Raw genomic sequence first — 19,434 nt, forward strand, 5'->3', positions numbered from 1 at the left:
TGTTCATGTACGGTTCATTTACTGTGTACATACGTATACACTGTTCATGTATACGTATTTACTGTTCATTTACTGTGCACATACGTATTTACTGTTCGTTACTGTTCATTTACTGTGCATATACGTATTTACTGTTCATATACTGTGTACATACGTATGTACTGTTCAGGTATTGTATTTACTGTTCATATACGTATGTACTGTTTATTTACTATGCACATACGTTTTTACTGTTCATATACTTATTTACTGTTCATTTACTATTCATTACTGTGCATATACGTATTTACTGTTCATCTGAAATCAGTAAACTTACAAAATATTTCCTTCTCCGAATGTAGTTTATTGGCCATGCCTATTGCAATTTCAATACATTTTGGAGGGAAATTCATTTTTGATCAGAATGGGGCACGTTACTCCAAACCTCCAGTAAATACGTATTGGGTTGATGAAAATTTCTCATTTGAGCAGTTGCAATCGCTTATTTATGAAGTGAGCGGCTACAATAGAAATCGTTGGGAATTACAGATTCAAGCCCGAATGGTCCATGCAGGAAGGTATGTCAGAATCGCATTGGGTGATGACGGGGCATTGAGAGGCCTGATCGTGCAGGTTGTGCGGTCCGGTGAATTATTGGAAGTTTTTGCATGCAGAATTCGCGGAGAGTCAGTGGCTGGGAGTTCAGGCCAAAATTCGGTTGCAGAAAATGATCAACCAAATTATGAACCACACATTCCTTTTATCTCAATGCCAGTAGCAGAACCGGAACCAGAAATATACAGTAATTCACCTCAATCTCCACCTTTTGTCCCACCACGAGTACAATCTCCACCTTTTATCTCACCTATATCCATGCATGGATGTCCTTCATCCTTACCTAGGCCTGAACCAAGTCCTGACCCCAGACCGGCACCAGTACATGAAGATCCAAACGAGTCAGAATTTGAATTTATGAACGAGGTACCGGAGGAAAATCTGCAAACTGGGGATGAATGGGGGGAAGGAGACTGGGACATTAATGACGAAGGAGATGAAGAAGAATACACACAGCCCACTGTGAGACAAAATAGAGAGAATATGCCGTTAAGTGGCCGTTCTGAGACTCACCCATTTGTAAACTTCAATGACACATCTGCTTTTCAAGAAGCAGACGTTTCTTACTACGGTCGTCGGATTGAATACAGGAGTGAGCTCGCAAAAGGCCAATACTTTCCTAACAAAAAACAACTGACCAAAAAGATCAGAGAGTACCATGTTGACAAGAACAAGGAGACATATACGAAGAGAAGTGACACATCCCGGCTGGAAATTAGATGCAGCACTTCGGGTTGTCGTTTCAAACTGAAGGCAAAAGCAACAAATGCAGGAGATACATGGATGATAACGGAGCAAGACACGCCTCACACTTGCACGTCTGAGTACACCAGGACCGACCATGCACAACTGACGGCATCAATAATCGCAGATATCATCGAGAGCAGCATTAAGGAAAACCCCACTATGAGCATCCGGAGTGTGACACACTGTGTGAGGGTTAGGTTTAGCAGTATAACCCCGAAGTACAACAAACTCTGGAGAGGTCGTGAGATTGCAGTTGCCCGTCAATTTGGGAGTTGGGAAGAGTCGTACAACTTTATGAAACTATTGCTTATCGAGATATGTGATAAGAATCCCGGCTCGAGGCACGATTTTTGGACCAAGCCGAGCTTCGATAGAAATACAGGACTGGTCAAGCAAGGTGTTGTGCAATTCGTGGCCGTGGCATGGGCTTACGGACCATGCATCACCGCATTTAATTACTTGAGACCGGTCATCAGTATAGATGCAGCCTTCCTTTCTGGGCGGTATGAGGGCAGACTTTTGATGGCTTGCGGCTATGATGCCGAGAACCAATTGATGCCTCTAGCATTTGCAATTGTGCACAAGGAGAATGAAGAGAATTGGGGTTTTTTCTTACAATGGCTTAGAATGAATGTGATTGGTGTTAATAGATTCGTATGTGTCATATCAGACCAACACAAGGGTATCAAAGCTGCATTGAAACCTGAATACGGATGGAACCGGGATAATTTTGTGCACATATATTGTATCCAACATGTTGCTGACAATCTGGTTCAGGCTTGTGGGAAGGACAAATGGTACGGAACTAGGTTCAAACAAGGAGCCAAGAAGAAGAAGCCAAGAAGGCTGAAAGAGATGTTCGAAGATTTCGCCATGGTATGTCTAATATTGTCTAATTATGTTGTTCATTTTCTTTTCTTTTAGATGCATTTTGTCTAATTTTACTTTGTTCTATTGCAGCAAAATCCTAGGTGTAATGCTTTTTTGAGGAGAGTGGGCAAAGTACGTCCTAATGATGTCATAGAGCAATCAAATTTTGATAAAATCTTCCAGACATGTGATGGAGGATACCGATTTGGTATCATGACAACAAACGGCTCCGAGTCCCTGAACGCTGTCTTCAAGGATAGCCGAATGTTGCCCGTGGCTGCACTCGTGGAGGAGACATTCTACAAGTGCAATAGCTGGTTTGTTCAGCGGCGACAGGCAGCGACGGAGCAAAACAATGCAGGAAAGCCTTTTTCCGAACGGGTACATGTCAAGCTCACCAAACGGGTACATGTCAAGCTCACCAAACGGTGGGAGAAAGCTATAGAAATGGATGTCATCGCATACTCGCACGGCGAAGGTAAGTACGAAGTCACGGGCCCAAATGAATATGTTCCAGTAGTCCAAACACAGGATGGAACTATGTCTATTATTCATAGAAGGTTCCAGTATATCGTGACATTTGGGCCAGAGAGAAAAGTGGAATGTACATGCAGATGTATTCAATTAACTGGAATTCCGTGCGCTCATGCGTTAGCGGTTTGTCGCCGTAATAGCTGGTCACCCGACCTATTTGTTGACCACCGGTATCGGGTGGACTACCTTCTGAGTACTTGGAATGCACTGTTTGTTCCTTATGGCAATCCTGAAGAGTGGCCTACGACCACTACCCCTAAAATTGAGCCAAACAAAGATTGGATACGGCGTGGTAGGAGAAAACACATCCGTTGTGTAATGACCATGAACGAAATGCAAGGTAGGCGAATGGGGCACCGACCTCGCCGTTCCACTTCTGACAGGCAAAGCCGAGGTATGTAGCACTCAACCCTGATTTCTGGCCATTTCAATCTTGAATAGCTTAGTAGCTAACATTTTTGTGCTGCAGACGCGCATAATGCAGCAAATGTAGCAGAAAATGAGCGAGTTATGACCGAGGCAAGTAGATCGCAAGGGTCTCGGCAAAGCACAACTAGAAGCCGTACAGCAGACCGTGGAAATGCAAATATGATGTTTAGGGAGGCAATGGGAGAAGTACTGGCAGGAGGAGATGCCGTTGGGATGCAAGGGCCTTCAGGTACTACCCAGCGAAGAAGGAGCATATCTGGCGCTGGAAGGAGGAGCACATCTGGCGCTGGGACATCTGGTACAACACACGTGAGGGATGAAGCAGTGCAACCCGCTAGGAGGAGCACATTATCATGGAGATCATTGGGATTGCATTTTAGGCTCCGTAGAAATTAACCATAGATGTATTTCAATGTACTGAGACCTTATGTGATTAGATGAACTTTATTTTGTGAACATTTATCATTTTGTAGTTTGTATGCACTTTATTTGCCGAGTTTTTTAATTATTTTTTTAAACAAATTGTAGACGAGAAGGATGGACAGCAATACTCGAGGAAAGAGCGAGGAAAATAAAAACCTCACATGTTGCTTTTGCGGAAAGCTTAGAAGTGACTGTCCGAAATGTGTGCGGATAGACGAATTTTTAAACCGGAATGACATATCTGACGATGATTTTGTAGAAAACCCCTACGGTTATGGATCAAAGAAAGAAGAAATTAATGTAGCGACGCTGCCTAAGGCTCAGACTAAGACTAAGACTCGTGTACCTTCAAAGATGAAAGAAAAAAAATTTTAACCTTCAATTTGTTATGCATTTAGTTCGATTTGTATTTGGAGCTTACGTTGATCTGCTCAGGCTGGAATTTAAATTAGTTCTAATTGTTAAGTTAGAAGTTTGTATGAACTTAATTTTATTATGTACTTGTCGGATTATTGTATTTGTTGTGCAATTTGATATTATGTTTTAAAGTAAATACCAAAACAGTAAAACTAAACTGCAAATCATAGCAAAACATAACGAAACATACCGAAACATAATAAAACATAATAAAACTAATCTAAACTAAAACAATAACTGCAAGTAAGATCTATCTCAAATATACTCTGAAGGGCTAAACCGGTCAGGTGGATGACCCCTATTTTCCCTACTGAAATTCCTTTGACGCCAGTCTTGCCATTGTAGTTGTCCAGCTTGCGCTCTCCGAGCTGGTGTAACCTCCTCCTCGGGCTCAGCCTGTGCGCTCATCGTGAGTGCTACACTCCATGGATCTGTGGGCTCGGCCGCGTAGGTAGCTGGCGGTGGCGGTGGGGTATGGAACAGGGACTCTACAAACTGGGATGCACTGTCAGTCTGAGTCCCGCTCCCAGAAGCCTCCCAATCATGAGCCCTCGGTGGATACGGCTGACCCGGAGAAGCGGTTGTATCCCACTCAGCAGCTGGAGGTAAATCTGAGAGGCTGAAAGTGAACCCCTCATCATCCTGCTCAGGCTGGATCTCGGGAGACTCGTGCTGCTCAGGTGGTGGCGGCATGTATGCAGGACCCTACAAGGATACCAATGACATAGTAAATTTTTACTGGATTTTTACCTAAAATAAAGAAATAAATAAAATAAAGAATCATATACCGGGGGAAGAACTGGACATCCATGCTCGTCACGGTAGGCGTGCCAACCGGTCATAGTAAGTACGAAATGATGATAGTCCCACCCTGGCTGCTCTGTGGGGGTCGGTGGCATCTCACTGTTCAGCACAGGTGGCGCATCAGGCTCGTCTGACCGTATTTTGCGCCAATCAATATTCTCTCCCGCGTCTCGTAGCATAGTGACTAGCTTTGCCTCGTGGCCCATGTCCTCAATACAGGGGGCAACCAAGTTCAACATGGCATGCCCGACTGCTCTGTAGCCTACTTTTCCAAGACAGATGATTGAACGCGCGGCACCTTTAAGCGCTACCAGCAGCTAAAAAAAAAACAAGGTTAGATTTAGTAAAAATTATGCAAAAAAAAGGTCATATTTCTCAAAATTATGCATTACCTGACGAGCACCTTTCCGGCCAGTGGGGGTATAACCATCATCTGAGAATATCTTCCCGCGAAGAAAATTGTCGTAATCTCCCTCTAGATAAACCGAGGCCATGCAGACACGTACGTACCAAGCCTCGTATCTCAACAGAGGATCTCCCTGGAACTGCACCCCATCCTCCGGCATGTGCCACAAGTTGGCAATCATATTTCTGGCCATTTCGTAGTGTATTTCGTAAAACATACTCCAATCTCTGCCGGGGTGATTGCCGTGCGTCATCCTGTAATTAATATGTTAGTTGCAATTTTAAGTCAATAACCAATGTCCGCTACTAAATAATAGAATAACATAACTTACCCGTGTAGCCTCCTGATCTCAGATCTCGGGACATCTGGATCTGTGGGGATGAGTGGAGGATATCCAAACTGACGGAGCACCCGGTCCGGATAGTGGAACTCCACTATCCAGAAGCACACCAGTGGACCCCTGTATAGCCACACCGCCGAATCATCTGCTACAGTCTGCGGCAGCCTCCCCTCACTGTATAGCTCCTGGTATGGAGTCCAGGTCACCTGCGTGTCACCCAGGCTCTGAATCTGTCCTCGGACCAGCCTGATACCTACTGGTTTTCCGTGAGGCTGGTTCTTGTACAGGTGATGTCCATAAAATTTCTTGCCAAATGCATGACAGTCTTCATTCTTGGGAACTCCCCATTCTGGCGATTCATTCAGCACAGGTACCCCCACCGGTAGCCGTGACCATGCCCAGTGCTGCAGTAGAATTACTGGCCCGTACATAACCTTCTGTTTCTTCTGTAATATGAAGAATATTAGCCATCACATAGATGTTCAAAAATTTAAAATAAGACAAGAAGAACTTACTGACCTGACAACTCTGGTACAAGTTGAAGTAAAGATGTGCCAGGACTGCCCCACCCCAGTTGTACTTTTTATCCGGCTCAAGGTCTCGCACCAGCTCCAGATACATCAGCGCGACAGTATCACCGCTCGAATCAGGGAACATAATAGAACCAAATAGGTCCATCAGGAAGGCCCGTGTATATCTGTAATATTAAAATTAGAAGGCAACTCATTTTTCGACATTAATTATAGTACAATTTAAATTTATTTCCTAATAGTTTTTTTAGTACCTCTGAATCTCGAGCTCCGTGGCATGCCGATCCAGACCTCCCGCAAACAGAGCTCGCAGCTTCGTCTTCTTGATAGCGTATCTCGACTTCCCATTATAATCCCGTATATCTCCTTCAGCTCCCAACAGCTCTGCGAGTCTGTCATTGATCATGTCGTCATCCTGCTCAGGGGGGTCAGATATGCCACCAACGGGCTCACCCTGGATGGGCAGACCCCATAGGACACTAACGTCCTGGAGAGTCACTGTCATCTCTCCGAACGGTAGGTGGAACGTCTGAGTCTCAGGGCGCCATCGCTCTACTAGTCCTGCAATGAGGGACCCATTAATGGCCTTAGTCTCCGTCTCCATAATATCGACCAAATGATGCAATCCCAAATTCTGCAGATACTGGTCCATCAACGGGTGGTACTGTATACTAGGATGCCGACTCCTGGCATCTACAGTGTCCTTACTCTGTGTTGAAAGAAGTAAATAACATAAAAAACTGAAAATACGACAACTCCACAAAATTTAAACTTAAAAAAGTAATCAAGTACCTCAATAGACGCCAGTGAAACTCGGTGCTCTGCGTGAGTCATCCATAATAGAGGACTGAAATGTTCCGTGCTGTTATCGAGAATTGGCTCAAGATCAGGGTCCGGTGGTGGTACTCTCCTAGGCCGTCCCCGTCCCCTAGCCGCCATCCTACGTTAAAATCATTGAAAGCAGTAAGAAAACTTTCATTTGTTATACAAAAATTATAATTAAGACATTTTCATTTTTTTTAAAAAGGGACATTTTTGTATGGTACTCGATATGCACTCTCAAATAAAAAAAGAAGGATACATAACTATACCAAAATTTGTATCTTATTAACGATATATAACTATATAATTAATATGTTATACTGTTAATATATTAAATAATTATTATAATAATATTAATATTATATAATTTGTATCTTATTATTAATATATAATTAATACCCTATATTGTTAATATATTAAATAATTATTATAATAATGCAATAATATAATAATATATTAATATATTAATATTATATAATTAATATTTTCTTATTCATAATTATTATTAATATGTAATTATATAATTAATATGTTATACTGTTAATATATTAATAATATGATAATATGTAATTATTATTGATATGATAATATGATAATTAATAATTAATAATTAATTATTATTGATAATTGATAATTAATAATTATTAATAATTGATAATTAATAATTAATAATTATTAATTATTAATACTTAATAATTAATAATTATTATTTATTAATACTTAATAATTATTATTCTTAATATAGTAAATCATTATTATAATTATATTATAATATATTATAGTTGTGATTGATATATTAATATTATATAATTAGTATCTTATTATTAATAATTATTATTAAAATATAATTATTTGAATTAATATTTTATATTGTTAATATATTAAATTATTATTTAAAAAAGATTATATAATTAGGAATTATTATTAATTTATAATTATACAATGACAATATGACATACCTATAATATATTTTCAATTTTATTCAAATTGTTTCAATCTTATCGTCAATATTATCACTGTCAAATAATTGTACTCCTTTATTTGTATCAAGGTACAAAAAATAATTGCCGCCGTCCAAAAACAGTGGTTTTTTACCTTCCTAAAAAAATAGAGACATGAATCCATAGCACAGATAGATCCGTAATATGCATATTATCATAGCCTCACTCTTTTAATAAATATTCACATCCCTAAACTTTACAATATAACATTTAATCACGCAGGAATTTTACAAGTCACTTTAACTAAATTTTACAAGGCAATTAATCATGCAGGAAAGCACAAATGCTATACTATAATTCTTTACAAATAAATCAAACATGTCATAAAAAATCCCTATAATCCTATATATAATGTGTAAATCAACCATATCAGAAAAATTAACCATGATAACCGCACATGCATACAAGCACAATTGCCACACTATAATTCTTTACAAATAAATCAAACATGTCAGAAAAAATCCCTATAATCCTATACATAATGTGTAAATCAACCATGTCAGAAAAATCAACCATGGTAACCCGGCATGCATACAAGTACAAATTAAGCAATCAATTCGATTCGAGAAAATCAACCCGGCATGCATACATACACTAATTAAGCACAAATTAAGCAATCAATTTGATTCGGGAAAATCAACCCGGCATGCATACATACACTAATTAAGCAATCAATTCGATTCGGGAAAATCAGCCCGGCATGCATACATACACTAATTAAGCACAAATTAAGCACAAATTAACTCGGCATGCATAGACTAATTAAGCAATTATCATTTTGATCGACTCGGGAAAATCAACAACCCGCCTCGATAACCAATCAATTCGATTCAACACAACAAATTCGAGAGAAGGGTTTACCTTTATCCCGAGATAGCTTCAAGTGCAGTTCGATTGGTGGCTCGTCGCCTCGACAGTGGAGATGACAGGGGGCGACTGGTGGGGCTTCGGGGCGGGTGGGGCTGCCACCAGTGAGGGGGAAAAGAGAGAAGAGAGGGGTGGGTGAGTCCAGTGAAGGCGGAAAAGAGAGAGGAGGCCGGAAAAAATGGGTGCAGGGGGCGCCGTGAGGAGACAGAGAGGGAGGAGAGAGCACAGGGGTGGAGAAGGGGAAGGGGGAAGGGGAAGGGAAGGGATCCGGGCCTGTTTAAATTAAAAGGGTCGGGGCGCGGATTTTATCCAAAGGGGGGATTTATTAATCCGGGGCGCGGATAAAATCCGCGGGGGGGAATAAAAATTTGGGGACGCGGATAATATCAGCGGGGGGGGGGGGGTATTTTTATAAATCTGGCGAAAACCTGGGCATTTTAATTTAATTTATTTATTAAATGGGTATTTTTAAAAAAATCGGTGACATGAGTGTCATGTGATATCAATTACAAAATTGATTAGATATACTTTAAATGACTAATTCAAACCATTCAAACTAATTTATTTTATGAGTGATGCGATTACATAAAATTTTTTTGGCAAAATTGTGAAAATGCCACTGCAAAACTGTGGAAATGTGAAAATGCCATCCCGAATCTGGAAATTGAGAAAATGCCACTACAAACTTCAAAAATTGTGAAAATGTCATTATTGATATATTAATCTTTAAAAAAAAAAAAAAAAAAACATAATACCTAAAATACCCTTAATGTAAAAACACGAACTCAGCGTATTCAGACACGTTTTATACAATTTAAATAACAGGAAGCACAATTCACCAAGGTATTTTAAGTATTGATGTATTATTGTCTTTTCCATACACATTCGATTGATTATAACAGAACAAAAATAGACAAAGATAGAGGGCTATATGCATCTAAATCAAATGCATGGAATCACCTTGTTCGTTGCTAATTACGGGGATGAGAATGTCAAAATCCCTTAGAATCAAATGCATGGAATCACCTTGTTCGTTGCTAATTACGGGGATGAGAATGTCAAAATCCCTTAGAATCCACTCTGCGATTTCATTATCGCTTTTGTAGATCTTTGTGGTCCATTCAAAATCAGTACTCTGATTTAACACCAAAAAAACATGATTAAATTGAGTACTCTGATTCAAACCTTAGGAGGCGATTAGGGATTAGGGTTACTGCTGAGTAGGGGGAGGAGGCGGCAGCGGCGGCGATTGAAGAATTTCGCGTGAAGAGGATCTGAAGAGGATCGCATGTTCTCTTATCAGAGGAATGACTCAACTGGAGGCATACGGTGTCCAAACACGTTTTTTAAATGTATGAAGGGTAAAATTGGAATTACATATATAAAATAGTATAAGAATACATCAATAATGGCATTTTCACAATTTTTGAAGTTTGCAGTGGCATTTTCTCAATTTCCAGATTCGGAATGGCATTTTCACATTTCCACAGTTTTGCAGTGGCATTTTCACAATTTTCCCAAAAAAATTTATATTTTATAGTTATTTTAGTATCAAATCAAGCGGTCAAAAATGTTGAAAAATGAATGCATTAAAATTTACTTAAAAAATTACATATTTGACCGCTTGACTTGATACTAAATAAATTTGAAAAATTATATATTTTGCATGTAAACACACAACTACTGAAATAGATCTGTTTGAACGGTTTGAATTCACCATTTGAAGTCCATTCGATAGGTTTTGGAGCTGGTGTTATATAGGCTGAAATGATACTGAAGTCATACTAGAGAGAGAGACTCAGAGAAATATATCTAAAAAAATAGTGATTTTCAATAAATCTAAAAGAATAGTAAAATTTTCAAAAAATATAAAATTTGGTCTCCAAATACATATTAATATGGGAGCAAGATGAACGGTTTGGATTGGTTATTTGGACTTTGAATCCGATAATTTATAGTCCAATATACAAAAATGTCTATGCATTGTAATGTATGGTAGCCTTAATCATATATATATATATATATATAGAGAGAGAGAGAGAGAGAGAGAGAGAGTTGGGTTACGGTACTTCGCGAAGTAAAGTGAGTATTTTACTTCACATTTGTATCTTCAATTTCAAAGTTCAAAATGTCGATCCGAACCCTTCAAGTTGATCACCATATTAAATTGTGCTAGGAGACTAAATTTTACCTTTTTCGGAAATTTTTTACTTTTTTAGCATTTTTGAAAATCATTATTTTTCAGAAAAATTTGGACAATAAAAAACATCGATTTTCAAAAATTTCCAAAAAATATAAAATTTGGTCTCCAAGCACAATTTAATATGGACATCAACTTGAACGTTCAGATCGACGTTTTGAACTTTAAAATCACAAAATATGAATGTGAAGTAAAATACTTGTTTTACTTCGCAAAACACCGTAGCCCAATTCTCTCTCTCTCTCTATATATATATATGAGAGAGAGAGGGGGGGGAGGGGCTAAGCTCAAAACATTTTTTCCTAGCTCCCGGAACAAATGACTCGGTTTTTTATTTTTAAAGTCCAAACAGTCTATCCAAACCATTAGATGTTCAATCTATATTAAAATGTGCTTGTAGATCAAATTTTATATTTTTTTGAATTTTCTTTACTGTTTATTAAGTTGGTTTGAAAATTGTTGTTTTTTACTAATACAGAATTTTAATAAAAACATCCATGGTTAACCATCTTAATAAATAGTAAAAAAATTTCAAAAAATATAAAATTTAATCTCCAAGCACATTTTAATATAGATTGAACATCTAACAGTTTGGATCGACTTTTGAACTTTAAAAATAAAAAAAACTGTGTCGGGAGCTAGAAAAAAACATTTTGAGCTTAATCATTCTCTCTCTCTCTCTATCTGTGTATATATATGCAGAACTAGGGTGTTCTTATGCTCACCAAGCTCCTTGGTGAACTCAAGTCTAATATCCGTCAAATCGGCTTTAAATGAGGAATCTGATCTATTGAAACCCGCCTACCTTACGAGTGATGTGTCTACATGTGAAAATTTTAAACATTCGAGTTAATTTTGTATAAAGTCAGTCTGTCAAAATTAGAAAGTTAATAAATTAATTTTAATGCATTCTACTTTTACACTAGGATGATGTTAATGCTACAATATTGGTTGCAATGTAATGGAATTTACAAGATACATTATCTTTAAAATAAAGTCCATTCCTTTCATTCCATTTGGTACATGATATAGATCCCCTAATTAATTCAACTAATGGCCTATCTTATAAAGGTAGGTATGCATCCAATAACCATATATCTTATATGTTATGACTGTCAAATTGGAAACCGTTAAAAGAACCTATCAAATTTCATATTTACAAAATAAAAGAGCAGGTTACAAATAGATGGTGTGCAATTTCTTCTCCACTACAAAATTGACATGTATTATCTCCTGATCATTCTATTTTGTTTAACCAATCATAAAAATAAAAAAATAAAAAATTGAAAGCTTTTATTTTTAGAGATAATGAAAACCTTTGTTGGAAACCCTCACCCCCACCCCCATGCTAACCATTTATATTACGAATGAACATAAAAAGGTTTTGTAGAAGAACATCTCCAAGTTATACTATCATAAATATTAGGATTTAATTAGCGTAAAAGAATGAAAGGTTCAAGTAATTATTTCCATTCAGCTATATATATACTAACTAATGATCTATTTACAGAAATATTAGGGATTATGTATAAAAAGACTTCGGCAATATTTATATGCGGATTATCTATTGTATAGAATAAATGGATGATGTAGAGTACATTGTCCATACCATACATCAATCCAAAATAAAGTAGAACAACCATTTCTAAGCCTGTCTCAACTAATGTTTATCTTGTAAAATGGCCTTTTTGAAAGGTGAACTCTTAGAATTATTATGACTATTATCATATTTAGCTTTAATTATATCCTTCAACATCCATTCTACCTTTAGATCTTTAAATCTAATCCACTTTTTTTTTTCTTTTCTTTATATATTAAGAATAATTATATAAATCCCCTCACCCTGTCCCCCCTTTTTCCCTGCACTATCTCTCTTCAATATTAATTGGGACGTGATATGAGTACCCGCACTCTCATCCCCCCATTATCCCCCCAATTTTATTAGTTCAATCTCATTCACATTTCTCATGATCTATAAGGAATTTTGCGAATTTAAAACCACGAACGTCTTCTACGCAATTTTATCTTTCAAATGAGATCCATGATGATATACTTTCGAGCTCGTCATCACACAAGTATTTATACCTCGTCATTTAAATATTTATACCTACTATTTTTCACATATGACACTGCTGACATTTAAAAGTATTAATATCAAGTATTACAAGTATTTATACCTATGCACGGAAGTATTTATACCTATGTGGTCAACTATTTTTGTTAGAGAAAGGTGTTACACTTAGGGGCACCTCTAATTGCTCAAAAACTGAAATTAAATTGCAATTGAAAGTAAAGAGATGAGTTTAGAGAAATTTGACACGCGGGGTGATAACGGAGTTCGGCAAAACAAAGGCCTACGTCTCCGGGGCTTCGCAACCTTGTGAGGTGCGCCTTCCTATTACCCAATACGAAATGATTACAACTTGTGAACCGTTGAGCCCTTACACACCAAGCGGGAAGTCAAACGGCCAACTCAAAGAGATGAGAACAAGGTCTCGATTGTCTAGGAACACAAGAGAAACACTCAATAGATCACTCTAACCTAATCTATAACAAGATTAGTGAAGTAGGTTTGAGGTTGCTTGAGTGATTTTGAAGTTTTAAGCTCTCACAACAATGGAGTATGCTAAGCTCTCAGAAAATCGCTTTTAGAATAATTAGGGTCGGCTGAGATGATTTGAAAGTGATCCCTTCAGTCTATTTATAGTGGCAGCTCAAAAATGAGCTGTTTGACATAAAACGTTACCAACGTTTTATAAAACGTTACATAACGTTTTATTCAAATGCGATTTAGGGTTTTAATTCTCTGACAGCTTAGTAAAACGTTACAACGTTTCTAGTTTGTACTGAACAGCTGTACTTCAGTTGTTCTGTATCTGTTAAACGTTACAACGTTTGTCAACCGTTATGACGTTTGTAAAACGTCACAACGGTTGTATAACGTTATAACGTTATAACTTGATTCTTCTTTTGATAATTTTGAAGCTTCTAATCATTATAAAACGTTACCAACGTTCATAACGTTTTATCTCAATTTAATCAACCTCATACATACTTTACCAAGCTTTTGATTTTACAATTAGTATTCTTGATAAAAGTCTTCGTGATTTCTTCAGTCCAAGCTTATTATATCGCAGTTCTTACTCTTCTTGGACCTATAAGTTCTCAAAATAGAAGAAATCGTAAAATTCAATAATTGTATGTTTTTGCAAATTAGTCAAATAGACGTAAAAGATTATTGTACGAACAACAAAAGGTTGACGCAGGGACGATTAGGGAAATGTGATGCCGAGATGCGGGGTTCACAATTAGGGATAAAATACTTACAAGTATAGGTATAAATACTTGTACGATGAGGTATAAATACTTGTACAATGAGGTATAAATACTTCTGTGATGATGAATCCGAAAGTACGTCATTATGGATCTCATTTGAAAGATAAAATTGCGTAGAATACGTTCATGATTTTAGATTCGCAAAATTCCTCATAGAACGTGAAAAATGTGGAAGATATTGAAAAAAAAACAACTCTAAAAACGTGTATGATTCTTCTCCCATGTAGTTTGAGTGGTCCCTCTATATAGTTATATCAAGTTAGACATGCAAGTATTAATTTACTATCTTCCAAGTATTTATACCTATGAATTTAATTAAACTTGGAAGATCACAGTGTTGTGAATAAATTTAATTAAACTAGTTAGTTAAGTTAGTTTATGGGAAGTTAAAATCTGTTTAAGAGATGGAGGTACAATGCGGGTACTGGAGTGTGCGGATTTAAATAATTATTCATATTAATTTCCTTAACAACCATTTATCTCCCCATTTATTCCACTAATAATTTCCATTTATCTCCGCATTAAATTAGACTATCATTTAATAACAATCCCCGCATTAATTATGCTGTCCTCTAATAACAATCCCCGTATTAATTATATTGTCATTTAATAACAATCCCTGCATTAATTATGCTGTCATCTAATAACAATCCCCGCTAATAAATGCTTATCTGTTTATTGATGTTAAAAAAATATTTATCATAATGTCCAAGAAATATTTATCATTGTCTCTGACATGATAATACTTTCATTTTATTAAACATTACTTATTAACAAATTGAAGAATAAAGTTTAAGAAAGTATTTATCATTGTTTCTGACAAGTATTTATCATTGCTTCTGAGAAGTATTTATCGTTGTATTTGACATACATATATTTTACTAAAAATTATAATTTAAAGTTGATAAAAATTGATAACAACCAATTATTAAAAAAAATAACTTATATGGTTTAAATTATTTATATGAAAAATATACATTAAACTTCCGTTGGGCCGATTATTATTATTATTATTATTATTATTATTATTATTATATATATATATATATATATATATATATATATATATATAGGGTCCGGCTAATTTGCTGCCGGCAGCATTTTAGCCCGAGGTGCTGCCGCCCATTTTTTTATTTTCTGATGTCCAAACAACAAATTCAAACCATTAGATGTTTAATCTATATTATAATCTATTAGGAGACCAAATTTTACATTTTTTAGAATATTTTTACTATTTATTAAGCTGGTTTGAAAACCGCTGATTTCAATAAATTTCTGCAGCATTGAAATCAGCGGTTTTCAAACCAGCTTAATAAATAGTAAAAAAATTCCAAAAAATGTAAAATTTGATCTCCAAGTAGATTATAATATAGATTAAACATCTAATGGTTTGGATTTGTTGTTTGGACATCAGAAAATAAAAAATGGGCGGCAACACCTCCGGCTAAAATGCTGCCGGCAGCAAATTAGCCGGACCCATATATATATATATATATATATAGAGAGAGAGAGAGAGAGAGAGAGAGAGAGAGAGAGAGAGATGGGCTATGGTGCATTGCAATGCATGGAGGGGTTTGTGCATTGGACCATAAATCTAAAATTCAAAATCCAAATGACCGATCCAAACCGTTCATCTTGTTCTCCATATTAATATGTGCTTGGAGACCAAATTTTATATTTTTCTGAATTTTTTTACTATTTATTAAGTATTTTACAAAATTGTTGATCCAACGGTGGCTTAACAAAACAGTAAAATCAGCAGCCACTTTTGGATCAACAATTTTGTAAAATACTTAATAAATAGTAAAAAAATTCAGAAAAATATAAAATTTGGTCTCCAAGCACATATTAATATGGAGAACAAGATGAACGGTTTGGATCAGCCATTTGGATTTTGAATTTTAGATTTATGGTCCAATGCACAAACCCCTCCATGCATTGCAATGCACCATTGCCCATCTCTCTCTCTCTCTCTCTCTCTCTCTCTATATATATATATATATATATATATATATATACACACACACATCGCCTTTTGTACATGCAATCACATGTGATAAAACATAACATATACTACTCAAGATCCAATACAATATTTGTATAAAATTTATATCCTTACCACTTAGTAACCATATGATCAAGCTTTGGCACAAATTGCTTAGTTATGATATAGTTTGGACCGAAATTTCATACATACTTAGTTGTATTAGATCCAACATATCAAAAAAAGAGTGTGCATGTGATCTATGACATGATGTCTCTTGGTTAAAGGTCTCCAACAAAATTGCATCTCTAATGAAAAAAAGTACAATGATCAACATATATGTGCATACATACATAAGAAAATTATAATGTGCATGCATACATACATAATAGAGAATAAAAATTCTCAGTTAAAATTTTGGTTCAAAATTATAAGAAAATATTTATACATAAGAAAAATTACAATTATGTCTGAGAAGTATTTATCCATGTAACATAAGTATTTATGCATGTAACTTAAAGCATTTATCATTATGTCTGAGAAGTATTTATTATTAATATTTTACTGAAAATTGAAATTATGTCTGAGAAGTATTTATCCATGTAACATAAAGTATTTATTATTATGTCTGAGAAGTATTTATCATTGGGTGAGGGGATTATTTATTTAATGGTCCCCAGTTGTGCGGGGACAATCTAGGAAAAAAAAGAAAATTTTGGGCGAGGATAAATGACAAGTATTTATGAGGAGATTGTTTATTTAATGGTCCCTAGTTGTGCGAGAACGATTTTAAAAAAAAATGAAATTTTGTAAGGGGACAACTGATGAATTGATTTATTCTTTCATAAATATATATCATTGCAGAGGGATTAATGTTTTGCAAAATCAAGATAAATACTTTGATGCTGCAAGTTAAATACTAACCGTTTTTTAAACGCTTATTAATGATTGAGCGGTCCCCCCATGATTTTTTTGGCAGTTTGTGCGGGGTTTTTTGCGAGAATAAAGCTGCGGGGATTGTTATCATGATCCATATATTAATTGTGCAATTTCCTAAATTATGGTAATAATTTCAGATTTAGTTTTATTTCCATAAATTGCTACGTACAAGAATAACATGATGCTTTACTTATGTTTAATATTAATATATAACAATCATTAACCACGATGACATAACAGTCTATGCTAAGCTTCTAAAGTTTTACAAAATAGTATAGATATGTCAGATTTTCTTAGGCAAGTAAATAATTATTGATCTCTGTTAGGGGCGGAACTAGAAAATTTATATAGAGAGAGCTGAAAACTTAAAATGCATAATTATTAATTTGTAGCTAGTATATATGATTTAAACTCAAGACCTCTCAAGTACAAAATAAAGCCTTAACCACTAGACCTCAAGCACACATTTGATATTTTATGAGAGAGGGAGGTACACTATATAAAAACTTTAAAAAAATAAAAATTCAATTAAATTTCAACTTACGTGATTAAAAATTTCAAAATTATAGGTAGCTTAGCACCCTTGGGCTATGTGTAAATCCGCCCCTGATCTCCGTAATATTTAATCCATATATCTTTTTTTCTCTTACAACAGCAACGGCGATGACATGACACAAAACATCTTTCTGTTTTTGCAATTACAAACCGATGGCAGTTAGTTCAATTCCAGAAAAGGAAAATGGAAAATAATAATGCCCAACAAATCTTCACATTTTCAAGTAATTATTGCAATTGTTAAGTGTACCAGATAATTAACAAAAAATCCTGCAATTATTTTCCTCCCTCTTAGAGCCAAGCACTGCAAAATTTCCATGTAACTGCTCAATTTTCATCAACACTGCTAAATTTATCGTTGATATTACGGACGTAATTGGACACAGGAAAAGGTCCACAAAGTATCGGCAGCATCTAAAGGTGTATGAACATTGACGATACTGTTTCATATGGAATGTCATAATTTGGGCAAAATATCTAAGTTAAAAGACAAAACAATGTTTACCTGCAAAAGGTTGCTTTTGTGCTTTTAATTATTTTGCCAATGAAAGTAGTTGGTTTCTTTTTTCTTTTTAGTACACTGTACAACATTGACAGTAGTTACTTGGATTCTATTATTTTGATTTCTTTTCCGTTAACAGTGAAATTAGCAAATGGTCAGCATGGATTGTTTGTAACATCCTTCCTTTCATCCCCTCTGTGCGGGATCAAGTTAGCACAGGTCTTGAAGCAAAATTTTAGATTATCTCCCGGATACACTGTTCGGGATTAAGTCAGCACAGACCTTGAAGCAAAAAAAAAAACTAAATTTCTTGTTCGGGACATGATTTCCACTCGAAATTCTCACTACTCTATTAATTAAAGAGTTTTTTTATTCGAAGCACGTCACTACTTGTTTGTTCACAAAAGCACATCATTTCCATCAATTTCCATCCAATACAATATATAATACTTAAAAATATATCTTCGGAACATATTATTCAAATTTTCAAATTTTCAAATTTAGAGAGATTAAAATATTGGCATGGTATATTTTAACACGCAACAATTAAGTACGTAAATTTATTGTACAAAAAATAGTTTTTAATTTAGTGATTGAAATAATATTGTCCGAATGGAAGGTTGACAGTTGAAAATTTGACTGCAAAATTTCTTGTGATATTTGAAAGTGAAAATCTTAACCTTTATTTTTATTTTTATTTTTAAATTATTATAGTCCACAAATACATTATTAAATTTTTTGAAAATTTGCAGCGTTGACGTCCACCTGTGAGTACACTACAACAAAAAAAACATATTTACTATCGCTTCTAGATCTTTTTTATCGAAGAACATGTTCTTCGATATCGATAGTGTACGTAATCTGGGGGCAGCATTGTAATTACTTTAAACTTTTTACCGACTGATGACGTTGAACTAACCGATGGCATTGATAGACCCCTACTTTGCCATCGGTGAAATTTTAAGTACATTTGGTCTTGAGTGACTCTTCGACATTGGTTTAGCTCAACGGACGATGGTATTAAGGGGGTGATATTTACCATATGTTGTGTTACATAAGCCTTTGATGCCAGTATAAAGTAATAACAACTCGTTACTATATTGAATCGATGACATATATTCTCACAAGCAACGT

The 19,434-nt window shown here is 35.6% G+C and overlaps 1 protein-coding gene across 1 annotated transcript; it reads left to right on the forward strand.

Moving 5' to 3' along the window:
• Positions 1-540: 540 nt before the first annotated feature.
• On the forward strand, positions 541-3,570 carry LOC144564231 (uncharacterized). The gene is made up of 4 exons (XM_078313812.1): positions 541-935; positions 1,185-2,217; positions 2,302-3,139; positions 3,215-3,570. The coding sequence occupies exons 1-4, from the start codon at positions 541-543 to the stop codon at positions 3,568-3,570; spliced, it is 2,622 nt and encodes an 873-aa protein (XP_078169938.1).
• Positions 3,571-19,434: the final 15,864 nt, after the last annotated feature.

The sequence above is a fragment of the Carex rostrata genome, chromosome 1 (genome assembly GCF_964058835.1).
Source record: "Carex rostrata chromosome 1, lpCarRost1.2, whole genome shotgun sequence".
Classification (NCBI taxonomy): Eukaryota; Viridiplantae; Streptophyta; class Magnoliopsida; order Poales; family Cyperaceae; genus Carex; species Carex rostrata.